At 42.8% G+C, this 26,911-nt stretch overlaps 2 protein-coding genes across 4 annotated transcripts in view; one reads left to right on the plus strand and one right to left on the minus strand.

Moving 5' to 3' along the window:
* LOC134345137 (mediator of RNA polymerase II transcription subunit 12-like protein) overlaps nucleotides 1-26,911 on the minus strand; it is a 709,294-nt gene that overhangs the window by 451,190 nt on the left and 231,193 nt on the right. The window lies entirely within an intron of this gene.
* Nucleotides 8,907-17,241, plus strand: gpr171 (G protein-coupled receptor 171). Of its 2 annotated transcripts, none has more exons than XM_063045351.1 (2): nucleotides 8,907-9,333; nucleotides 14,725-17,241. In XM_063045351.1, the coding sequence occupies exon 2, from the start codon at nucleotides 14,768-14,770 to the stop codon at nucleotides 15,758-15,760; it is 993 nt and encodes a 330-aa protein (XP_062901421.1). In that variant the 5' UTR covers nucleotides 8,907-9,333; nucleotides 14,725-14,767; the 3' UTR covers nucleotides 15,761-17,241. The 2 variants fall into 2 exon arrangements, with proteins under 2 accessions (XP_062901421.1, XP_062901420.1); XM_063045350.1 differs by having other exon boundaries at nucleotides 8,907-9,234.

Here is a 26,911-nt window from a genome sequence, read left to right on the forward strand (position 1 = left end):
GATGCAGCCTGTCAGAATGCTCTCCACAGTACATCTGTAAACATTTGCTCCCGTTTTTGGTAACATACCAAATCTTCTCAAATTCCTAATGAAATATAGCCGCTGTCGTGACTTCATTGTAGCTGCATCCAGATTCTTAAGCCAGCAGTTTATAATTAGACAGCTTTTAGATGTGCTGATACAGCAAAATGCGCTTGGGTTATAAAACAGAACACTTGGCATCGATAACACCATTATAAATGTTAATTTAACCAGTTTACATATTACTAAAATAAAAATTAAAACTGCCGGAAATCATCAGCAGGTCAACCTGCATCTGTAGTGCAAAAAGCTATGAATCCATAGGCCACAGAACTGAAACGCAAAACCCGCTTACTCTCAAAACAGATGTTTCCTGACCTGCTGAATATTTTCAACATCACTAATCACTTGCTTGCCAGAAGATCTCTTAAAAACTACCTATGTGGTGCTTCAGTATGTTTGCTAGAACCTAGCGGCAGCCAGTTGCACCATAGTACAACCACAAGACAATTTACATTCTGTTACACTGCTCAGCCCACACTACAGGCAAGACAACACAGCCAGATTTTATATTACAAAGACTTTGGTGATAAGTAAACAAAATATTGTCCGAAACATAAAGGATATCCACAACCACGATGGTCTTTCACCCCACAGTCTGCAAGCCTAGAGTTCAAGGCCTGGAGTTCGGGTCCAGTCACTGACGAGTCCTACTGGTGATACCAAAGATCGAGGGAAGGTCAATCTTAAGCCTGGAAGTTGAGGTCTGATGGTCTTTTATTTAACTCTTTTAGAGATGCAGCACAGAACAGGCCCTTCGATCCACAGCGCCTGGCAACCCACCAATTTAATCCTAGCCTAATCACAGGACAATTTACAATGACCAATTAACCTACCAACCGAAACTTTTTTGGACTGCAGAAGGAAGCACGTGCGCCCACATAAAGGAATGCACAAACCTGCTTACGGAGGTCTCTAGAATTGAGCCTCGAGATGCAAGCAGCTTGCACTAACCGCTGCGTTGCTGTGGCACCCAATGTAGTGAGTGAGGCAGCTGTAGAAGAGGACTGACTGCTTAATATTATGCTCCTTTAAGCTGCCATAGGACGCTCAAAGCAGCTGCGCAGGTTGACTCTATGGTTAAGAAAGCATATGGTGTATTAGCCTTCATCAATCATGGAACTGAACTTAGGAGCCGAGAGGTAATGTTGCAGCTATATAGGACCCTGGTCAGACCCCACTTGGAGTACTGTGCTCAGTTCTGGTCACCTCACTACAGGAAGGATGTGGAAGCCATAGAAAGGGTGCAGAGGAGACTTACAAGGATGTTGCTTGGATTGGGGAGCATGCCTTATGAGAATAGGTTGAGTGAACTCGGCCTTTTCTCCTTGGAGTGACGGAGGATGAGAGGTGACCTGACAGAGATGTATAAGATGATGAGAGACATTCATCGTGTGGATAGTCAGAGGTCTTTTCCCAGGACTGAAATGGTTACTACAAGAGGACACAGTCTTAAAGTGCCGGGGAGTAGGTGGGGAGTAGGTACAGAGGAGATGTCCGGGGTAAGTTTTATACTAAGAGAGTGGTGAGTGTGTGGAATGGGCTGCCGGCAACAGTGGTGGAGGCGGATATGATAGGGTCTTTTAAGAGACTTTTGCATAGGTACATGAAGCTTAGAAAAAGAGGGCTATGGGGAAGTCTAGTAATTTCTAAGGAGGGGATATGTTTGGCACAACTTTGTGGGCCAAAGGGCCTGTATTGTGATGTAGGTTTTCTATGTTTAAAGTCTCTGATATTTCTGCCTCTACCACCACCCAGGCAATGTGGTCCACGCACTCACCACTCTGTGTAAAAACCTTGAAACTGCGCACAAAAGGATACCACCCTTTAACTCGTTGGTGTGTTACAGTAAGTATACTTCATGATCGTACACAATCACATTTCCTTTTCCAATTTCTGATTTTTTTTATATACTGGCTTATTTATACTGATTTTGTTGAAGAGATCATTCAGTGTACTCAGGCTGTTGTCACTGGACAAAGAATTGCAAAGCACAAGATTTTTCCACACACTGGTCATTGCAAATTACAGGGAGAACATTGTTGTCCGGCTTCTGCTCTCTATTCCAAACAGCATCCAAGTAAACCTCTTCTGCTCCCTTTCCAAAGCCTCAAAATCACTTTTTTTTTGGAGCCAAGCAAAACTGGTTCACTTGACAATGTAAAATTCGTGAACAAATATTGGGTTTTAGAATTGTGGCTGACTGGAACGCATAGAGTAGAAACGAAGAGCAGCTTTCCTCAATTACACAAGTTTGAACAACTGCATTAGACTTATCCTCAGACCAGAATCGCGATTGGTGCCAAGAACATCTGAGCTCCTCCAGACTAGCCATTGTAAATTGGAGCCCAAAGAGCAGTCCAGCATGCGGCACGTTCATTCACAATCATTCTAGACTGTGTTAGGAACAGCTTCTTCCCCTCTGCTGTCAGATTTTTGAATAGTCAGTGAACCCATGAACCGCACATCACTATTTTTGTTCTCTTTTTTCACTGCTTATTTAATTTTTGAAATACAGTGGATTCTGGTTAATTGTGACACAGCTGGACCAGTACATTTTGGCCCAGTTAAGCGGCTGTCCCAATTAGCCAAAGCTTCATGGAAATAGTTAAAGAGGTATAAAAAAAGGCAACCCTCTGTTTAACTGAGTAACACATTATGTATTTAAATGAAATACAGAACAAATTAGAACACTATCAATACTACTACAGTACTATAAAACTGTAATAGTCATTAATGTCATCGACAGAGGTATTCATCCAGTGGACACTATCATGTTCTTTTGATTGACTGTAAATGAACAAAATTAGTGCAGACACCTAGTGCAGATAATGGACTGTCTTCATTAATTGCATCCTCCAAATCTTTGTTTTCATTGGAACATTCAATATGATTGATGATACCTTCAAATTTTTCATAGTTTCTAACTTATTGAAATAGTGTAATTGTTTCATTTTCACTCCCGGCCATTTCTGGCATCTCCAGGCTTGAATGCTTGAAACCACTATAAGCAAAACAGTTCCAAATTGTCTTAGTGCTCATTACTTGCTATCAGTAATAAAAATCACCACTACATGCAACTAAACCTATTTAACAACTGATCACTTGACGTACGCCATAGAGTCTAACCACCACACAAGTGCACATGACTAATGGAGTTAGAAACTGTTCAGCAACAAGCTTTTTCCCAGTTAAGCGCCAAATAGTATCCCAAATAAACAAAGGGAATCCCAACTATTTTCTCAATTAGTTTTTGCTCTTTAAGAGCTGTCCCAAATAAAGGGCCACCTCAATTTACCAATGGCCAAATTAACCAGCATCTACTGTATATATTTCTTTAATTTATAGCATATCTACTTCAAAGTCAAAGTAAATTTATTATCAACATACATATACATCATCACATACAACCCTGAGATTCATTTTTGTGGGCGTACACAATAAACCCAAGAAACACATTAGAATCAATGAAAGACTGTGCCCAAACAGGATAGACGTACAACCAGCGTGCAAAAGAGAAAAAAATAAATAAATAAACAACAAACATTGAGAACATGAGAGCAAGAGTCTTTGAGAAGTGAGTCCATAAGCTGTAGGAACAGTTCAGTGATTGGCAGAGGGAAGTTATCCACTCTAGTTCAGGAGCATGATGGTTGTTGGGTAATAACTGTTCCTAAAACAGGTGGTGTGGCTTCTAAAGCTCCTGTACCTCCTTCCTGATGGCATCAGTGAGAAGAGAGCATGGCCTGGATGGAGGGGGTCCTTGATGATGGATGCTGCTTTCCAGTGACAGCACTCTTCATACATGTGCTCAATGGAGGGTCTGTTGAACCCACTCTTTTGCTACAGTGAAGAAACATATTATATGATCCAAGCTACCACCTTCAACAGAGTGGGGAAGTTGAAAAATCAAGAAACTTTGCACATAAACTTCAGTGACTCAGAGACAGAGCTACAGTGCCTCTTGTGCAAATTTCTGGTGTATGGACCACAGTTTCCTCCTCATGAAGTCTTTCTTGGTCTTTCTGACATTGATTGAGAGGTTAATGTGGCACCGCTCTGCCAGATTTTCAATCTTCCTCCTATATGTTGATTGGTCACCACCTTTGATTTGGCCAACCACTGTGGTGTCGTCAACAAACTTGAATATGACACTGGAGCTACGCTTAGTCACACAGTGATAAGTGTAAAGTGAGTAGAGCAGGGGGCTAAGCACACAGCCTTGTGGTGCACCTGTGCTGATGGAGATTGTGGAGGAGATGTTGTTGCCAATCCAAATGGCAACAATTTTGTTGGGGTCTGCAAGTGAAGAAATCCAGGATCTCATTGCACAAGGAGATATTTAGGCCAAAATCTAGGAGCTAATTGATTCGTTTTGAGGGAATGATGGAATTGAATGCTGAGCAGTAGTCAATAAAGAGCATCCTGATGTATGCATTTTTACTGTCCGGATGTTGCAGAGTTGAGTGAAGAGCCAATGAAATGTCATTTGCTGTGGACCTGTTTTGCTGGTAGGCAAATTAGAGTGGATCTAAGTCACATCTCAGTCAGGAGTTGATAGGTTTCCTCACCAACCTCTCGAGCACTTCATCACAGTAGATGTAAGTGCTACTGGACAACAGTCATTGAAGCAGATTATCACAGTCTTCTTAGGCATCGGTATAACTGAAGTCTGCTTGAAGCATGTGAGCACTCCAAACTGCTGAAGCGAGAGGTTAAAGATATCGGTGAACACACAACCACTCGATCAGCACGGGACTTCAGCACTCCGCTAGGTAACGCTATCAGTGCTAGATGCTTTCCATGGGTTCACCCTTACGAAGGATGCTCTCATGTCGACCTCAGGGACAGAAACCACAGAGTCATTGGGGGTTGTGGGTGTTTGTGAAATTTCCTCCATGTTTTGACAGTTAAAGGAAGCACAGAAAGCATTGAGCTCATCTGGGAACGAAGCCTTGTTGTCACCTATGCCATTTGGTTTCACTGTATAAGAGGTGATAGCATTCAAGCCCTGCCACAGCTGTCGAATGGCCTTAGTCTGGAATTGCCACCTCACAAGTGAGATGGCTTTCTGGAGATCATAGCTGGGCCTCCTGTATCTTACTTGGTCTCCAAACCTAAATGACTCAGGTATGGCCCTTTGCAGATTGTAGGTCTCGTGACTCATCCAGGGCCTCTGGTTGGGAAGACTGAATGATTTTGATGTTTATGTATTGCACTGTACTGCTGCTGCAAATCAATGAACTTTACGATGTACACCCAGTGGCCACCTCTTTAGATGTCTTCTGTACCAAATAAAGTGGCGACTGATTGGTCTTCTGCTGCTGTAGCCCATCCACTTCAAGGTTCAATGTGTTGCACGCTCAGAGATGCTCTATAGTGTATACCGAGGCGCAAAGTAAATTTATTATTAAAATACGTATATTGCATCACATACAACCTTGAAGTTCATTTTCCTGTGGGCATATTGTTATGTGCCAGCAGCAATAGACCACAGACTCAATTTTTAATGTTAAACAGCTATATTTTCAGTATCTACCCAAATACAGACAATTAAACAAATTACTCCCCTAAACAAAAATTAACAGTGCTATGCATTTTAGCTCACAAATTGCGGAGGTCGAGGAGGTCTAGGTCTAGGTTCTTCCCACATCTTACTCAGAGTCCGAGGATAGCAATCCAGAAGGTTCCAGAAATCCACTGGAACAGGCACAGGTGTCTGTGAGGGAGAGCTCATAAATCCACCTTAAGATGACACAAAGTGACAGTCACAGAAGATTCCAGAAGTCGAGTAGTCGTCACTGAAATACTAGAGTCCGAGCAGGGGTAACAAAGTGACGCCTAAGATCCAAAATCCCCGTAGGGATACCACAAGGCGACAGTCACGGAATATTCTTTAACACAAGTGGTCGCCACGTAACACACTCGAATGCATGTACAAATTAATAAAAAGTGGTCGCCACAGGATACTCCAGAAATCCAAGTACGGATCCTACAAAGTGACAGTCACGTATCCAATATGCACTGTGTGCTGCTAATTATCACAATCTTCTGGACCATGGAGAAGTATTAGACTCGCCCACTGCTGTAGCGAGCTCTTCAACTAACTCCACCCAGCTCGCTCTCCCACTGGTAGCTCACAGTCCACTGTCCCTTAACTGCTGAATGTCCCAGCAACCTCTCCGCATTTTGTTAATAACATCATCCCCCAAGCACTTAAATGACACTTACGTTTAATAAAAGCAACGGTAACATGTAACAATACTCAGTGCTGTTGTAACGCTTGATTATTTGAGTTACTGTCACCTTCCTGTCAGCTTGAACTATTCTGGCCATTCCTCTCTCTGAACTCTCTCATTAACAATGTGGTTTCACCCACAGAACTGCTGTTCACTGGATTTTTTTTTTGTTTCTTGCTCCATTCTCTGTAGACTCCAGAGACTGTTATGTATGGAAACCCCAGGAAATCAGCAGTGTCCGAGATACTCAAATCACTCCATCTGGCATCAATGATCATTCCATGGTCTGAATCACTTCGATCGCATTTCTTCCCCATTCTGATGTTTGGTCTGAACAACAATTGAACCTCTTGACCATGTCTGCATGCTTTTATGCAATGGGTTACTGACACATGATTGGCTGATTAGATATTTTCATTAACCAGCAGGTGTACAGGTGTACCTAATAAAGTGGCCACTGAGTCTATATCCATGAATGAGAGTTGCTGCCACATAATTGTCTGATTAGATACATATCTACATAAATATATATCTTTCTTATCTTTTGTTATACATTAAATAAATACCCTGAGGTAACTTTGACGTGTTCTTTCTCCCACATTGATTCAAGTTCTCAAAACCTGCTTATTTCCTGTTACAGGAAGGCTGTGGCATTGGCAGTATCACCAAGTCATACTTCAGGGAGGGCAAGAGAAGAGGGGAGCATTCTATCACCTGGAATAAGTGAGTTCTTCAAAGGAAATTTAAACTAATGCAGGATATTGCAGTAATGTTATATAAAAAAAAATAATTAGACCCGAATTCTGTCTAATCATCAAAAAAAGTGAAAAGCTTCTTACAGAAATACAATTCAGATGCCACCAAAATTTTATGCAATAAAAATAGTTTAATGTTCTTTCTAAATCTGTCTGAGGCACTTTTAGAGGTGGAGAGTAACGCGATGCCTTCAAATTCATGTCAGCTTCATCGTTAGAATTTTGGTTTCGTCGACGTCAATCGACTAATTTTCAAATAAAACCACACATCCCACAGCAACCCAGGCTCGGCAGGAAAACATGCACAAGGCTATTCGAGAACTACATTCTGCCATGAAGAGTGCATCACACAAAGTACCAGCAGTTTCTCATGTAACCGCGAGACCCAGCTAACTGAAGCAGTTCAAAAGCCAATTAGTCTGTTTCCAGAATCAGGTATGGTGTTTATTTATAATGTTATATCAAAGGCATCAAACTACATTTGACCGTAACTTGCCTAGGTGTCAGAATAGTTATTTCATAGGCTACCTTCTTAAAGTTCAGCAAGGGGAAGAAGTCTAAAATTGTATAAAATACGTGAATACCAACTAAGTGTAGTACCCAAGTGAGACCTGACGCCCAAAATGTCCACTCTTTATTCCCACACTCTATGACTTGCAGAGTTCCTCCAGCTTTTTGTGTTTGTTACTTTAGATTTCCGGACTCTGCAGAATCTACAGGCATCCAACATTTGATTCCATCTATTGAACACTGTTTTCGGCCAATGGTTAAAGAAAATTTTCCCCTTACTGCCTTTACACCAAAGCCAAAAACGTTATTTTCTGCAAAACTGTCAAGCAAATTACAGTCAGTAAAGAGAGGAAAAACTCTGTTGCATTAAATTTCAAATTTTGTCTCAATTTCCTTCTTATGGCAAAAACACAAAAGAGATTAAGAGATCATCGATCTTCCTGTGATAGGTCCGAAACATAGTCTTGCAGACTGCAAATGCTGTCGAAAAATTTCATGTTTACCCAGTTGGGTAATTTTCTTTCTTACAAGTAGATAAGTACAAATGTTTACAGTATTGCTCTAATGCTGAGTCTTGACGAAGGGTCTAGGCCCGAAACGATGACTGTTTATTCTCATCCATAGATGCTGCCCGACCTGCTGAGCTCCTCCAGTACATTGTGTGTGTGTTACTGTATTACTGCCCTGACTGTGCACGAGGAGAAGTGTTTCATTGTTGGAAACAGTTTTGGCTGATGTGTAGAAACTGCAGAAAAATTGATAAGCAAGATGTACGAAAAAAGCCATGGCCTGAATCACTCGTTTGGGAAAACTTGTTTTAAAGCAAATCCTGTTCTTATGACTGGTGGATTAGAAATTTATCAGTGCTTTAAGGATCACATTTCAAAAATGTATGTTTCTTTGTGAGGCAGGAAAATTATGCAAGCCTGTCATTATTAGGCTGTGACTCGCAATGATGAGTGAAAACAACTGGACACTGACAAATTCCTTTTGTTTTGCATGCAAAAGGAACATTTTCCATTTTTTTACTTCATTTTTACTAACACTATTCTACTTCCAAAAGCCTCCGCTTCACCACAAGATGATGGACAAGATGGTTGGCTTGACACTATTGGGGCGAAGTGCCCATTTCAGTGCTGTGACTCCAAACTACCCTTCAGGAGCATTAGCACCAAGCCACACCATGTGAACCACTTACTCCATGATCATGAAACATTTCAACAAGCCATTCTCTCTTCCACACTTTTGCTGCAACCACAAATCCTTCCTGCTTCCATGCTTTTGCTGCAACTGCAAAATATTTATTTGAAACCTGCTCCGCTTCACTTGTTCCTTCAGTATCGGAAGAGCTGCGATCTCACTGCTGATTTCTGATTCGCTGACTTCCTTTTATAGAAGCGAACGTTTAAAGGGCTCTCAGTGCACCTTCGGCATTGGCGAGAAAAGAGAGGTCCAATGGGAATTTCCTGAAAGCCAACTAGAAACAATCAGAGACTGACTGCACTGCAGAGCACTCCCCCCGACTCAGAAGAAGAGCGCAGTGATCCATGTGCCCGAGATTACAATGACGGCTTCAGGCATAAGCACCGACTTGCAACATTGAAGGCTCTGCTTATACAGAAGAGCTTCCTGACAATTGCGTGCGGAAGGTGAGTTAAGCTTGCCCTTCAAAGACGTTAAACTTTGGAAAGAATATCTCTAACTCATGTTTCTGGTAAACTGAAACAAGACAACCGATAACAAAGACGGTGAGTAATGGGGGAATTTCAAGGGAGATTGAAAACAGGAAATGTGGTGTGCTTTGCTTGGCAATGAAATTATAGTTTTTAAATTTTAAATTATTCAGATTTAAGATTACTTAATGTCTTTTTCAGTACACAAGTGTAAAGAATGAAATAATTGTTACTCCACATCTGATCAGACACAAAGCAAAATCACAATAAGATAAAAAAAACAATTTTTTTGAAACACAATAAATATAAATACATAAAATAGCTTATATACATACATGATTGTATGTCCATAAAGTGACGCTAGGCACAGGAATGCCTGCAAACACGGTGAATGATGGGAAATAATAAAGTAGTGGTGGTTGGAGGTGTGAAGGGGTGGGCTACTGGAGGGAGGTGTTGATCAGTCTTACTGCTTGGGGAAAGTAGCTGTTTTGTGTCTGGTGGCCCTGGCGTGGATCCTACGTAGCCTCGTCCCTGATGGACAGGACAAACAGTCCACGAGCGGGGAGCGTGGGTTCCTTCATGATGTTACTGGCCTTCCTCCGGCACCCTTCTGAATATATATCCTTGATGGCCGGAAGGTTGGTGCCAGTAAACTGTCGGGCAGTTCTGACAACCGGCTGTAGAGCCTTCCTGTCCGCCGCAGAGCAGTTTCCATACCATGCAGTGATGCAGCATCTTAGGATGCTCTGCACTGCGCACATATAGAATGACTTGAGTACAATTGTGCATAGTCCAACTCTCTTCAGCCTTCTTAGGAAGGGCAGGCATTGGTGAGCTTTCCTGATTGTGTGAAAAGGTTAATAACATAGCACTGAATTGCAGGAGATCCATTTCTTTGACCTTTAGAAGCTGTTTCTACTTAGTGTAAATAAATATTAAACACTATATTTTGATTATTTTTTAAAGAGTGACTAATCCTGGTGTAAATTAAGCAGCTTCACAATCCTAGCACATCGCTCTATTGAACTGGTTATTTACTCAGAAGTGGGTCTGAATGCTGAGAAAGGAGAGAGATGTCCAAAGGGGAAGCTATGGACCATTTAGGATGAGAACGGTAAAAAGGAAATTACTCATTAAGGAAGTGGGAACACGCTTCTTAGAAAATAAAAACAGGAATGTGCAGCAGTAACATGGATGCATGTAAAGGAGACCCTCTTTGACAGTTGTTTGAGAGCTTTTTGAGGTTTACACCAGCAGAACAGATAAAGGTAAATAAGCTGATGAGGTGTAAGTGGATGGACAAGGATAATAAACCAGCAATGATGGAAGTTAACAAATCTCCATAAGTTAACAAATTTCACGACACATGCCGGTGATAATAAGCCTGATTCTGAATGACAGAGCAGTCTCGATGGGCTGAAAGGCTTAATTCTGCTCCTATGTCTTATGGACATGAGCGGACGATGAGAGGAAAGTCGCCCCCTCCCCCTGCCCTCAGAGTAGCAGTGAATCTTTGGAATTCATCGAGCAATAATGCTCTGTAGGCTTCAAAGTCCGAAGTACATTTACTATCAAAGTATGTGCACGGTATACAACGCTGAAATTCCTCTTCCCCACAGACGGTCATGAAACAAAGAACCATGAAACCAATCTGTTCAAAGAAAAACAACAGAGTCCACCCCCCCCACCCCACTTCCCCATGCACAAAAAAAAATTGCGCAAATTGCAACAAAAGAAATGAGTGAAAATACATAATATTAAACACAAAAGGCATATTTCAGTACAGTTTTGCTCAGAGTTCATTATCTGCAGGCTGTTCTGATACAAAACTCCCCAAAAAAGAGGCTTAGTTGCTCCTTATATTTAAGACAGAGATCGACGGATATTTAGGTAGTACGAAGTGGCAGGATATGAAGGCAAGAAAGTACTGTGCATTTAAAAGATAAGCCACAAACTTACTGAATGGTAAAAACAAGCATGAGGAGCTGAATGCCTTATTCCTGATTCTACTATAAATATAGCAAGCATGAAATGATGACGCTTAAGAAGGCATTGGTCAGAGTATTGTGAGAAATTTTGGGCCCCTTATCTAAGAAAGGATGAGCTGTCTTTGGAGATCATCCAGAGGAGGTTCACAAGAATGATCCAAGGAATGAAGGGGTTAACACATGAACAAGGTTTGATGGCTCTGGGCGTGTACTCACTGGAGTTTGGAAGAATGAGGGGGAATTAAAAGAACAGAGATGAGGAGGAATTTCTTAAACCAGAGGGTGTTGCATCTGTGGAATTCGTTGCCACAGATGGCTGTGAAGGGCAATTCATTGGGTATATTTAAAACGGAGGTTGATAGGTTCTTGACTAGAAAGAGTGTCAAAGGTAATGGGGGAGAAGGCAGGAGAATGGGGTTGAGAGGGATAAAAAAAAATCAGCCATGATTGAATGGCAGAGCAGATACGATGGGCTGAATAGCCTAATTCTGCTCTTGTATCTTATGGTCTAGTGGAAGGGGAAAGTGTACAGTTAATAGCAGGACCCTTAACAGCACCCAGAAATCTTAGTGCCCAAATCTATACGCCATTGAAAGTGGTCATGCACGTAAGGAAAGATGTAACGGTGTGTGCCATGCCTTCCTATACTTGTGGCACCAAGCGTAAGAGTAAGATAGTCTTTTTGCAGTTACTGAAAATGTGGTTATCCTTGCACTTGGAGCTATGTGCAATTCTGGTTGTCCAATTACAGCAAGGATGCGGAGGCTTTGGAAAGAGGGTGGAGGTAGTTCAGCAGGATGGTGCCAGGATTGGAGTGCAGGAACCGTAAAAAGGGGGTTGAACAAACTGATGTTATTATACCTGGAGCATCACGGATACAGGGGAGACCTGATGAAAGTGTACAGGTTATGAGAGGCACAGATTGGGTAGACAGAATCCTCCCAGAGACCAAATGTTAACCTCTGGAAGACACACATTTAAGGTGAGAGGGGGAAAGTTTAAAGGAGATGTGCAGGGTAAGTAGGCTGCCAAGGGTAACAGTGGAAGCAGATGTGAAAGAGGCTGTTGGATATGCGCCTGAATACGAAGGGAATGGATGGATTGGGATCACACTCAGGTAGAAGACCATGAGACAATAAGATTTAGGAGCACACAATTAGGCCATTTGGCCTATTGAGTCTGCTCTACCATTCCATCATGCTTGATCCAATTTTCCTCTCGGCCTCAGTCTTCTCCCTGTATCCCTTCATGCCCTGACCAGTCAAGAATATATCAACCTCCACCTTAACTATACATAAAGACTTGGCCTCCACAGCTGCCTGTGGCAAGGAATTCCAAAGATTCACCACTCTCTAGCTAAAGAAATTCCTCCTTATCTCCACCCCTCTATTCTGAGGCTATGCTCTCTAGCCCTAGGCTTCCCGACCATAGGAAACATCCTCTCCACATCCACTCTATCAAGGCCTTTCACCATTCGATAGGTTTCAATGAGGCCACCCCTCATTCTTCTGAGCTCTAGTGAAGTGCTCTTCCTGTGACTAGTGGTGTGCCACAGGGATCAGTGCTGGGTCCATTGTTATTTGTCATCTATATCAATGATCTGGATGATAATGTGGTAAATTGGATCAGCAAGTTTGCTGATGATACAAAGACTGGAGGTGTAGTAGACAGTGAGGAAGGTTTTCAGAGCCTGCAGAGGGACTTGGACCAGCTGGAAAAATGGGCTAAAAAATGGCAGATGGAGTTTAATACTGACAAGTGTGAGGTATTGCACATTGGAAGGACAAACCAATGTAGAACATACAGGGTCAATGGTAAGGCATTGAGAAGTGCAGTGGAACAGAGGAATCTGGGAATACAGATAAAAAATTCCCTAAAAGTGTCGCCACAGGTAGATAGGGTCGTAAAGAGAGCTTTTGGTACATTGGCCTTTATTAATCCAAGTATTGAGTATAAGAGCTGGAATGTTATGATGAGGTTGTATAAGGCATTGGTGAGGCCGAATCTGGAGTATTGTGTTCAGTTTTGGTCACCAAATTACAGGAAGGATATAAATAAGGTTGAAAGAGTGCAGAGAAGGTTTACAAGGATGTTGCCGGGACTTGAGAAACTCAGTTACAGAGAAAGGTTGAATAGGTTGGGACTTTATTCCCTGGAGCGTAGAAGAATGAGGGGAGATTATATAAAATTATGATAGAGTGAATGCAAGCAGGTTTTTTCCACTGAGGCAAGGGGAGAAAAAAACCAGAGGACATGGGTTTAGGGTGAGGGGGGTAAAGTTTAAAGGGAACATTGGGGGGGGGGGCTTCTTCCCACAGAGAGTGGTGGGAGTATGGAATGAGCTGCCAGACGAGGTGGTAAATGCGGGTTCTTTTTTAACATTTAAGAATAAATTGGAGAGGTACATGGATGGGAGGTGTATGGAGGGATATGGTCCGTGTGCAGGTCAGTGGGACTAGGCAGAAAATGGTTCGGCACAGCCAAGAAGGGCCAAAAGGCCTGTTTCTGTGCTGTAGTTTCTATGGTTTCTATATGGTAAGCCACCAATCCAGGAATCATTTTTGTGAACCTCCTTTGAACCTCTGCCAGTTTCAGCACATTGTTCCGACGATAAGGGGCCCAAAACGGCTCACAATACTCCCAAGTGAGGCCTCACCAGTGCTTTATAAAGTTACATCCTTGTTTTTATATTCTAGTCCTATTAAAATGAATGCTAACATCACCTTCACCCTGATCAGCGCAGACTCAACCTGTAAATTAACCTTTCGGGAATCCTGCACAGGAACTCCCAAGTCACTCAGCACCTCAGTTTTTTTTTACATCTTCTCTCCACTTAGAAAATAGTCAACCATTTCATAATTTCTTTCAAAGTGCATGACCATACACCTCCTGACACTGTATGCCACCTCCCATTTCTTAGCCCATTCTCTTCAACTGTAGCCTCTCTACATCCTCAAAACTACCTGTCCCTCCATCTATCTTCATAGCGTCTGCAGACTTTGCAACAAAGGCATCAATTCCATCATCCAAATCATTGACATATAATGTAAAAAGAATCGGTCCCAAGACATTTAGTTTAATTTGACATTGTGTTTGCCACAGACATTACAGGCTAAAGGGCCTGTCCTACAGCCCAAGCTCTTTTTCAGTTATAACCACAACTGCACCCCAAGGCAAGGGTTGCAACTGCAAACCAGCAAGGGGTTGCCCCATCCACATAGAAGCTTAAAAACTGGTTTAGAAACTTCTATATTTTTTTCTTTACAAGTTGCCAAATTAAATCAAAAACGTAATAGCTTTCCTTAATGCTTCTTCAGAATCAATCACATCATATTTCTCAAGGTACACTCCCACCTTTGGCTTTTGGACCTCATGAGATCTCTCCTGCACAGATCTCCTGATCAGACGCCAACATCTTTGACTTGAATAAAGGAATACAAGAAAATAATTTCCAGTGTTTCTTTTCTTGTTTCAGATCTAAAGCTGGGCTTCACTTTTCTGTTTGGAAAAAGTATACAATGAGTACTAAATCATCGAATGCCTCTGCTACCCAATGCACAGTGAACAACAACATGGAACCATTCACTTACTTCTATTACTTAATCTTCCTGATTGGCATCATTGGGAGTTGCATAGCACTTTGGGCTTTTGTCAAACAGAGGAAATCCAAAAAATCCCTTAATATCTACCTTATTAACCTTCTGACTGCCGATTTTCTGTTAAGCTTGGCTCTCCCTTTCAAAATAGCTGTCGACTTAGGCATTGCTCCCTGGGGTATGAAGATCTTCCACTGCCAGGTAACGGCATGTCTCATGTACATTAATATGTACGCATCAATTATATTTCTTGGCTTTGTGAGCATAGATCGGTACGTTCATCTCTCTGGTAGTGTAAGGTTCCAGCAGATACAGAAACCAGGTTTTGCAAAAATGATATCTGCAGTTATATGGACAATGGTGTTGTTATTGATGGTACCAAACATGGCAATCCCTTTCAAAATCATACCTCCGAAGCCTATACTGAAGTGCGCGGAGATCAAACAGATAATGGGGCTACACTGGCACGTCTTCACCAACTTTATCTGCATTGCCATATTCATGAATGTTTCTGCTGTACTCTTGACCTCAAACTTTCTCCTGGTGAAAAAGCTCCACAGAATCAAGGACAAAGAAATGCAGAGTGACGTAAAGCAAACGCTGAGGCACATTTTGATACTGACTGGCATCTACATCATTTGTTTTGTGCCGTACCACATTATTCGGACTCCGTACACTCTTAGTCAATACAAGCCAAAGGAAGACTGCAATCTGCAAAGATCACTGTTCCTCGCCAAGGAGTCGACCTTTCTTTTGGCAGTTCTCAACCTTTGCTTTGATCCCATTTTGTACTTCTGCCTCTGTAAGTCATTCCGATTAAAAATCACAGAAACTTTTGGAACAAAAGAGACAAGGTGCAAGGCAAAACATGAGGCTGAAAGGAGGAATGCGGAGAATGATTTAAACCTAGTTTAGCTAAACCGGATGTTACCAGCTATATATCTTACTATTTTGATTTGAATGCTACAAAGTGCATAAACATATTGAATCTATGAGAGTATTGTAAATTGTGATAAGAGATAAATATTTTTCGTCATTAAGGGAGTCCAGTTCATGCACATACGCTGAGGCCACATTTTTTTTTAGGTACACCTGTACACCTGCTCATTAATGTAAATATCTAATCAGCCAATCATTGGCAGCAACTCAATGCATAAAAACATGCAGATATGGTCAAGAGGTTCAGTTGTTGTTCAGACCAGACATCGGAATGGGGATGAAATATGATCTAAGGGACTGACTGTGGAATGATTGCTCGTGCCAGATGGGGAGGTTTGAGTATCTCACAAACTGTTGATCTCCTGGGATTTTCATCCACAACAGAGTTTACAGAGAATGGCGCAAAAGAAAGCACAATGAATCGGGAAAAAAAATCCCATGAACCACAGTTCTGTGGTGAAAACACGTTGTTAATGAGGGAAATCAGAGGAGAATGGCCAGACTGGTTCAAGTTGACAGAAAGACAACAGTAACTCAAATAACTTCACGAAACAACAGTGCTGTTCGGAGGAGCATCTCTTAACATACACTTTTCAAACCTTGAACTGGATGGGCTACAGCAACAGAAGAGCACAATCATACCTTCTATTAAGTACAGTAGGGACCTTGTGTAATAATGTGACCACAGGGTATATGTAGCAAAGTGTGTTTGCATTTATGTGTATATAGTGCTGAAATTATATTGCATATTTTATATTATTTAATTAAACTAGCATTTTATCTCAATTAGAAAAATGATTATAAACGAAGCCTCATATTATTTTCTACATAAACTGATAGTCACCTCATTGACATTGTCCAAAGAGCATCTGTCATAATTTGCTGCAGTATTTCACATATTCATAATATCCTAGAAGGCCATTCGGCCCATTAAACCTATGCTGGCTACAAGCAGAGCAAGTTAACTAGTCAAATTGCCCCTTGTACTTTTCCCCTGTAGGTCTGCAATATACTCCCTCACACACAACCATTAACTTCAAAGGGCAAACGCACGTTAGTCAATTAAACTGAAAGTGCTTCTTGAGAAGTGGGAGGCAATCCACAGAGAAATCTTCCAAACTTCACACAGGCAGCACCCAAGGTCAGAATCGAACCTGGTTCCCTGGACCTGTGAGGCAGCAGCACTAGCTGCTTCACCACTCTGTTGTTCAATACGCAGGTTATTAGCATATTATGGATGCTTCAGCAAGACCCATGACCTTCAATCTCCTTGTACAGACACACCGGGTAGATGGCACTATTGATTGGAAATAAGGGGTCAAAGTTCAGAATATTTCAGTCAAAAGGCTCTCCTTGAGAGTAAAAAATATGTGACTGAACCATTGCCTCTGGGGCACGTATCAAAAGGAGTCGATGGGCAGTTTACTTAAAGTGACACATCAGACAGTTCTGCATGATCTGGCGCCACGATCAACATCCCAAGGATACTGAGGCCTCAGTTCTACTGATATCCCACAAGCAGTAGGCTAACCTCAAGTGCAATCAGGTATCCACACAGCCTGTCCTGACCTCCTGCACACACACTGTCACATTCTCCTTAGCAATGTCTGATGATCAAACTCCTAAGAGCAAGATTCAGGATTGTTTAATATCATTTCCAGTACACAAGTGTTAAGGTAGAATGAAATAATTGTTACTCCAGAAAAATACACAATAAGATAAAGAACACAATAATAAAAAAAACACAATAAATACAAACGCATAAGATAGCTTACATACATAGATTGATTGTATGTCCACAAATGATAAAGGAAATGATACAGGAAACAATGGAGTAGTGGTGGTTGGGGGTGAGAAGCAGTGGGTTAGTGAATGGAGGTGTTGATCAGCCTTACTGCTTGGGGAAAATAACTACTTGTGAATCTGTGATCCTGATTCTGTGTTTGTACGTTTCTATGACATGGATGCTACGCAGCCTCCTCCATAACGGTCCGTGGGCAGGGCAGTCGGGCTCCTCCATGACCTTCCTGGCCCTTTGCCGGCACCTTTCTGTATATATGTCCATGATGACGGGGAGGCTGGTACCAGTGACGAGTTGGGCAATTTTGACGACCTGTTATCGAGCCTTCCTGTCCGCCACAGTGTAGTTTCTATACCATGCAGTGACGCAGTACGTTAGGATGCTCTCTACTGCACATCTATAGAATGAAGTGAGTATAGATGTGTTTCATCCTGCTCTCTTCGGCCTGCGCAGAAAGCAGAGGTGTTGACGAACTTTCCTGATTGTGTAGGATGCGACCTGGCACCATGAGAGGTTGTGCGAGAAGTGCACTCCCAGGAGTTTGAAACTGGTTGAAGTTGCCACTGCTGTGCCACCAATGTAAAGGAGGTCATGAGTGGTATGAGTTCTTCTGAAGTCAATAACCATCTCTTTTATCTTGCTGACACTGAAGAAGAGGAAGCGGTTGGCATGGTACCAAGCCTCGAGTTCTTCCACCTCCTCTCTATAGTCCATCTTATTGTTGGTGATGAGCCACACCACGGTCATGTCATCAGCAAATTGGTGATATGACTATTCAGGTGTTTGGCCGTGTGAGCAGACTGTACAGCAATGGGCTCAGCACACAGCCCTGGGGGCGACTCGTGTTGAGGGTGATGAGGAGGGTGGAGCAGATGTGTTTCCAGACTATCTGAGATCTGTTGATCTGACACCCATTTGCACAGTGGTGTACTTACACTGAAAAGCAGGTTTACTTTCCAAACTCTGGGGGACAATAATATTGAACGCTGAACTGAAATAGAGAAACAGCATTCTGACACAAGTGGGAAAACCATAAGACATAGGAGTAGAATTAGGCCATTCAGCCCATCGAGTCAGCCCTGTCATGGTTGATTTATTATCCCTCTCAACCCCATTTCCCTGCCTTCTCCCCATAACCTTCAATGCCCCTACTAATCAAGAACCTATCAATCTCCACTTTAAATATACCCAATGAATTGGCCTCCGCAACCATCTGCGGAAATGAATTCCACAGATTCACCACCCTCTGGACCTTCCTCACCTCTGTTCTAAAGGAATGCCCTTCTATTCTGAGGCTCTGTGCTCTGGTCCTAGACTCTCACGCTATTGAAAACATCCTCCCCAGATCCACTCTATGTAGGCCCTTCAAAATCAGTGAGATTATTAATTTTTAAATTAATCCAGCATTTGATTAAAGAAAACACACTGGTGAAATTAACTAAAATGCCTGGATAAAGAAATTCAGTTGCCAAAGGTCAACTGAGAGGGCTTGTGTTCCAGTTAATAGCTATAATTGGTACATTGTGACCCCGGTTATGAACACCAGTTCATGAACATCCCATGTGAATGCACTTCAGGAGCATTCTCTGTATATGGAAAGAACAGGAGAAAACATACTTTGTTGCCTACTTACCACTGGTCACAGTGAATCACTAGTGATAAAGAACACAATTTAAGAAGTATAACTAAGCTCAAAAATGAAAAAAGTAGCAATCTTTGAAGAAGAAATTAGATATTTAATTTTGGGCCTGCAGCTTTTAAACTGCACGATCCCTTGTGCTTTGGATTCTGACAAGTGATCACTTATATTGACCTTTACAAACAATTTCTGATATTGCCAATTACTTTTCTTCTCCTCTCATGCCCAGTAATCATTACATCCCAGCTATACAGGATGTTCCCATATAAACAATCAGTTAAGGTATTACAGAGGCCCATTAGTCATTTTTGTCCCGAGGTCGAAAAATACACAACATAATACCTTGCCTCCACAGTATTGCAGTGCGTCTTGTACATTGGGTGCTTGTCAGGCTTTGTGTGTAGATTTTCATTGGCTTTATTGTATTTTTTTTTCTATTTACTATCAATGGCCACAAGTAAATGAATCTCAGAGTGACATATATGTACTTTGAATTTTAAGCTTTTTTAATGAACATCATCAAAAACAAGTAAGAATGATGTGAAAAAATAACTACTGAAGGCGAAGAGGAAGAGAGGAAACTAGCACTGCCATTTTTAGGAATGCGTGTATGTAGGTATGTCTGACATGTAATATTATGGGAGTTCACTTTTACGTAATAAACTGAGGAGGTCTTTCTGGACAGAGTGAGAGTGAGAGTGAGAGTGAGAGAGAGAGAGAGAGAGAGAGAGAGAGAGAGAGAGAGAGAGAGAGAGTGTGCGTGTGCGTGTGTGTGTGTGAGAGAGAGAGAGCGCGTGTGAGAGAGTACATGAGAGAGAGAGAGAGAGAGTGTGTGTGTGAGAGAGAGAGAGCGCGTGTGAGAGAGTACATGAGAGAGAGAGAGTGTGTGTGTGAGAGAGAGAGAGAGCGCGCATGTGAGAGAGTACGAGAGAAAGAGAGAGTGTGTGTGTGAGAGAGAGAGAGCGCGCGTGTGAGAGAGTACATGAGAGAGAGTGCATGAGAGAGAGAGCGCGCGCATGTGAGAGAGTACATGAGAGAGAGAGAGTGTGTGTGTGTGTGAGAGAGAGAGCGCGCATGTGAGAGAGTACATGAGAGAAAGAGAGAGTGTGTGTGTGTGAGAGAGAGAGAGCGCGCGTGTGAGAGAGTACATGAGAGAGAGTGCATGAGAGAGAGAGAGAGCGCGCGTGTGAGAGAGTACATGAGAGAGAGAGAGAGAGAGTGTGTGTGTGTGTGTGCGTGCGTGCGTGAGAGAGAGAGCGCGCGCATGTGAGAGAGTACATGAGAGAGAGAGAGAGAGTGTGTGTGTGTGTGTGAGAGAGAGAGCGCGCGTGTGAGAGAGAGAGTACATGAGAGAGAGAGTGCGTGAGAGAGAGAGAGAGCGAGCGCAAGACGGCGTGGGGGCACGTGTGAGTGAGAGCGAGTGGGGGCATGTGTGAGTGAGACAGAGAGAGTGGGAGCGTTTCTGAGTGAGAGAGGCAGAGACAGAGACAGAGAGATTTGTTTTTCTGCTGTTTGGATTTATTGTTGAGTTGATCACAATGCTCAGCTTCCCCAGTGTCTGGCTGACATTGGCCAGAGGTGGAATGTACACAGTTACCAGGATAAAGGCAGAAAACTCACTCAGCAGATAAGACTGTTGGCAATTGACTGCTAGATGTTGCAGGTCCGATGAACAACACTAAGTCACACTGCCAAGTCTGTGCAGCATGATGAGTTTATCCCGACCAAATAGCAACAACCTTACTGAGGCCGGATGTGGTCCTTCCTTCAGAGTCCTCGAAGCAGGTTGTCCTCATTGAGTCGACAGTTCCCTGGGAGGACCACATTGGGGAGGCAAATGAGTGGAAGCGGGCCAAGTACCAGGAGCTGGTGGAGCAGAGCTGGAGGCAAGGCTGGAAGGCTCGCTGCGAGCCCATCGAAGTCGGGTGCAGGGGTTTTGCCGGCCACTCACTCTGCAGAGTCTACACCCTACTTGGCATCACTGGGGCTGGCAAGAGGAAAGCGATCAGAACCACCACAGAGGCTGCTGAGAGAGCGTCCAGATGGCTATGGATCAGAAGGGGTGATCCGTGGGTCAATGCTGCTGGGACACAAGCTGGGGACTGAACAACCCTGGCTGGGTCACCTGGGCAAGGGTGTATGATGTTGAAAAACCCAAAACAGCTGACGACCCCATGTTTCATCACTGATGATGTGTCCCACCACATCCACAGGATGTACAGTATCTCAGAATCAAAAATAACCACCTTTACTCCACCCTTATCATAAAGCATTCTCCACCTCCTCTACCTTTGAAAGACTCAGATGTCTTGCCTTTGCAGTGAATTTTGAGACCCTCAATCTGCAGTGCTGCATGTGAAATGGTGGAGGCGAGCATGTTTCCATGAAGCAGGGTATACAGCAGTCCCTCATGTCCCTCTGGTACAGTGATCTTGCTCTGTCTTCAATTTCATTTTCCAAAGTCTGTATATTCAGCAGCCGGATAGCCGGGAGTAGAGGTCTAAGGCTTCTGAGTTTCATTTATACTGTGCACTGGCGCACACTCTTTAGAGTGAATTTAAGATGGTGATGAAAAGGCATACAGCAGTGAGATGTCAGCTGATGGAGTGGTGTTGTAACAGCAACCTTGCACTCAATATCAGTAATATCAAGGAACTCAGTGTGGACTTCAGAAAGGGGAAGTAGAGGTAACACATACCCGTCCTCGAGGGATCAGAAGAGGAAATGATAAGCGGCTTCAGGCTGCTGAGTGTTAACAGCTCTAAAAACCTATCCTCGCCCCAACATACCAATGCAATTATAAAGAAGGCACAACACCGGCTATAGCTCATTATGAGTTTTAGGAAACTCGGTATGTCACCAAATACTCTCGCAAATTTCTACCAATGCACCGCGGAGAGCTTTCTAGCTAGTTGCTTCACCATCTAATATGGAGGGGGTGACTGCACAGGATCGAAATAAACTGCAGGGTTGTAAACTTAGCCAGCTCCATCAGGGGCACTAGCCTCCCCAGCACTGAGGATATCTTCAAAAGGCAATGCCTCAAAAAGGTGACATTAAGGACCCCCATCACCCATGACGTATCCCTCTTTTTATTGCTACCATCGAGGAGTTGGTACAGGAGCCTGAAGACACACACTCATTCTGAAGTTGTTGTTGCATGTGCGTGTGTGTGTGTGGGGGGGGGTGAGGGGGAATAGCAGAAACCAGGGGATATAAGCCCATCACAAGTGTTCAGTTCTGGCAACCTCATTATTAGAAGGATGTGAAAGCTTTAGAGAGGGTGGAAAGGAGCTTTATGAAGATGCTGACTGGATTCGAGAACATTTCCTCTGAGGATTAAGATAGAATAAGTAAACTTTGGCTTTTCTCTCTAGACTAGAGTAAAGAAGGATGAGAGGTGACTTGATAGAGGTGTACAAGATGATAAAAGGCATAGACTGAATGGATAGCCAGAGACTTTTTTCCCAGGGCAGAAAAGGAAAAAACAAGGGTGCATAATTTTAAGGTGAGTGGAGGATAGAATAGGGGGATATCAGAGATACATTTTGCTTTACACAAAGGCTGGTGAGTGCATGCAACGCCATGCCAGGGCTGGTGGTATAGACAGGTACATTAAGGGCATGTAAGAAACTCTTAGATAGGCAAATGGTTCAAGCTGACAGGAAGGCGACAGCAACTCAAATAACTGCAGGTCACAACAGTGGCGTGCAGAAAATCATCTGAAAACCTAACATGCTGATCCTTGAAATGGATGGGCTACAGCAGCAAAAGAACATACAGAGATATGCTTGGCGGACACTTTGTTAGGTACCTCCTGTACGTAATAAAGTGGCCACTGAGTGTATATTTCTTACTCTATCGTATAGTATTTGTATATATTGAACTGTACTGCTGCCACAAAACAAGTTTCATGACATCCTGTATGTCAGCGGTATTAAATCTGATCCTGAAAAATACAAACTTTGCAAATTAGTGTGTGATCTGCACAAACCTTTACAGCTCAATACTTCAGCCAATTCAACAAATCACTGTATTTTCCATATATTGTGATTAAAATTGTGCATATTAACATAATTCTCTGCAATTGTTTTCTTCAGTCTTTCTTCAGCCCAAATAAGCAATCACATTTTTGCATTTAATCAACATTTCGTAATGCAAAAATGGCATGAACTTAATCAACACACCTTCAATGGGAAGGTACTGGATTTCATATGTTTCAGTTACAAATGACCACAAAGAACAGGGGGCAGGATGTGGACTCAAGCATTGATGCATTGATATGACAGACTAAGATCTCAATACGCATGTAAGATTAAGATGGCAATGGTGTTCGATCAGCTCTGCCCTTCTTTGGTAATACTCAAGCCAACAATACAACTTGCTATTTGGAAACGTGAGGGTGCCACTTCGGAAGAAATACCCATGAAATGTGAACCTCATAAAATAAGTCGTATGATATTATTGCAAATTGTGCAGTTACGCATGCTCAAAGGCTGATTCATCATTGAAATACTTGTGCAGTAAGCAACTCTGAGATTCTTCTCCAGATAGCCCCAAAGAAAAACCATGGAAGTCATTTCAGAGAGAAAGAGCAAATCCACCCCCACCCCTGCACAGGAAAGAACGGCAACACGGTCATCAACCACCACCCCCCCAAACCCCACCCCCCGCACGAAACGCAACAAGAATATCAGCCTCCAAATCCCTCTCTCCCCACACAAAAAGCTAGCAAAAAATAGCATAAAGAACATCAACACCCAGACTCCCCGCCCCCCTGCATGAAATGCGACAAGAACATCAGCCCCAAATCCTCCCACCCTCCTGCAAATGCGACAAGAACATCGGCCCCAAATCCTCCATCCCCCCCCTGCATGAAATGCGACAAGAACATCAGCCCGAAATCCTCCATCCCCCCCTGCATGAAATGCGACGAGAACATCGGCCCCAAATCCTCCTTCCCCCCTCATGAAATGCGACAAGAACATCGGCCCCAAATCCTCCCTCCCCTCTGCATGAAATGCGACAAGAACATCGGCCCCAAATCCTCCCTGCACAAAATGCAATAAGAATATCGGCCCCAAATTCCCCTCTTCCTACACAAAAAAAGAGAAAGAAGAGGCAAAAACATAGAATATAAAAACTATATGACTGAAAAAAGTCCATAATCCATAGTACAAATCCATAAACACAGAAAACCTTGGATCCTCCAATGTCATTGAAAGAGAGAGACCCAGAGGCATACCGTCCGGTCCACTGTCCATCTCCATCTCCAAGTAATGATCTGACTTGGTTAATTTTGTTCAATAATTGCTCATGAACTTACTGTGCAAGAACTCAACAACATACAGACCACACAAACCAATCCCAAAAACTCAGTGAATGCACTTTTAACAGTGTGGACCAACAGAGAGATCTTGGGGTCCACATCCTCAGCTCCCTCAAAGTTGCCGTACAGGTTGAGTGGGTAGTTAAGAAGGTGTATGGTGTGTTGGCTTTCATTAGTCAGAGGACTCAGTTGCCACCAGGTAATGTTGCAGCTCTAAAGGATTAGAGCACACTTAGTGTGTTCAGTTCTGGTCACCTCATTATAGGAAGGATGTAGAAACTTTAAAGAGGGTGAACACAGAACATACATAGACATCTACAGCATATTACAGGCCCTTCAGCCCATAATATTCTGCTGACCGTGCAACTTACTCTAGAAACTGCCTAGAATTTCCCTACTGCATAGTCCTCTGTTTTTCTAAGCTCCATGTACTCTTAAAAAAAACCCTATTATATCCACCTCCACCACCATCGTCAGCCGTGTATTCCACACACCCATCACTCTCTGTGTGAAAAATTTGCCCCTGACATCCCCTCTGCACCTGAGGTGACTGGTGGACTGAGGAAGGGTATAGGTATAACATTGTGGGCTGAAGGGCCTGTTCGTATACTGTACTGTTCTATTTTCTATGTTCAATATTCTCAGCTAAGAACCCAGGTCCCAAAGCAGCAGCAGATAGAACATGGAATAGTACAGCACAGTGTGTGCCCTTCAGCCAAGATGTTGAGCTGACCCATATCTAACCTTCCCTGCTCACATAACCCATAAACCTCCATTTTTCTTTCATCCACGTGCTTATCTAAGAGTGTCTTAAATGTGCCCAAAGTATCAGCCTCAAACACCACCTGCGGGAATGCATTCTAGACACCCACCACTCTGTGTAAAAATATAACCTACCTCTGACATCTCCCCTCACCTTGGAAGGATGTTCACTGGCATTGGCCATTGCTGCCCAGAGGGAAAGGCACCAGCTGTCCACTCTATCTATGCCTCTCTAAATCCTATGCATCTCTATCAAATCACCTCTCATCCTCCTCAAACCAATAAGCAGTGTCCCAAGATGTGGTAAACCATTTCTTGGAGCTGACCGAAGTCCAAGTTTGGGAAGGTGCAATTTAGAGAGACTGTGTCAATGCGTAAATAGCATTTACTGTCTCTGATCTGATCTGATCGTAAGCCATCAAATCCACAACCTGTCGAGAAAATTATCCATCGACCACGTTAGGTAAATCTGAGCAGGGCATAACACTAACTATTGCACAATCTTGCCACTTTCCATAAGACTATGTAATATAGGAGCAGAATTAGGCCATTCAGCCCATTAAGTCTGCTCTGCCATTCAATCATGGCTGATTTATGACTCCTCTCAAACTTATTCTCATACCTTCGCCCGATAACCTGTGACATCCTTACGAATCAAGAACCTATCAACCACCACCCAATGAATTCACCTCCACAGCCATCTGTGGATATGAATTTCACAGGTTCACCACCTTATGGCTTAAGAAATTCCTCCTCATCTCTGTTCTAAAGGGATGTTCTTCAATGGCTATGCCTTCTGCTCCTAGATTCCAACACTATAGAAAGCATTCTCTCCACATCCACTCTACCTAGGCCTTTCAATATTCGATAGCTTTCAATATTGTTCTCCTAAACTCCAGTGAACCATCAAACACTCCTCATATGTTAACCCTTTCATTCCCAGGATCATTCTCGTGAACCTCCTCTGCACCCACTGCAATACCAGCACATTGTTTCTTAGATAAAGGGACCAAAAGGCTGGATCCATCCTTGGCTACAACCTGGACTCTTCTGAGTTAGTGGTGGAGAGGAGGTCGCTAAACAAACTGTTATCCATTATGGACAATCAGGTGCATCCTCACCATGGCCTACCAAATAAGCAGAGGAACACCCTTTTGAACAGGCTCACTCAGCTCCACTGTCACAAGGATCATTACAGAAAATCTTTCCTGCTAAATGTAATAAGCAAATACAAGAGTTCATCTCTGTGTGACAGGAGAACACACATCATGGTACAGTCTCTGCTTTATTATTTCGTACATTATGATTGCACAATATTGCACATTAGTGAATTATTGCGTATATTATTATTCTGCACTTTATTATTAGTTAACATTATTATATTTGTTATTATTGCTAAGTGTGATTTTAAACATTGCTGCCGTAACAAAATAATTTCCCACTTGGGATCAAAAAAGTACTTGCTATTAAAACTACTCACAATACTCCAAGTGCAGTCTGATCAATGTCTGATAAAGCCTCAGCATTACACCTTTGCTTTTATATTCTAGTCCTCAAAATAAATGCTCACATTGCATTTACCTCTCTTACCACTAA

This window comes from Mobula hypostoma, chromosome 4, assembly GCF_963921235.1.
Source record: "Mobula hypostoma chromosome 4, sMobHyp1.1, whole genome shotgun sequence".
Lineage (NCBI taxonomy): Eukaryota > Metazoa > Chordata > Chondrichthyes > Myliobatiformes > Myliobatidae > Mobula > Mobula hypostoma.

What these genes read in the sequence shown, in the direction of transcription:
- gpr171 (XM_063045351.1), top strand. Translation starts at nt 14,768, where the DNA reads ATGAGTACTAAATCATCGAATGCCTCTGCTACCCAATGCACAGTGAAC.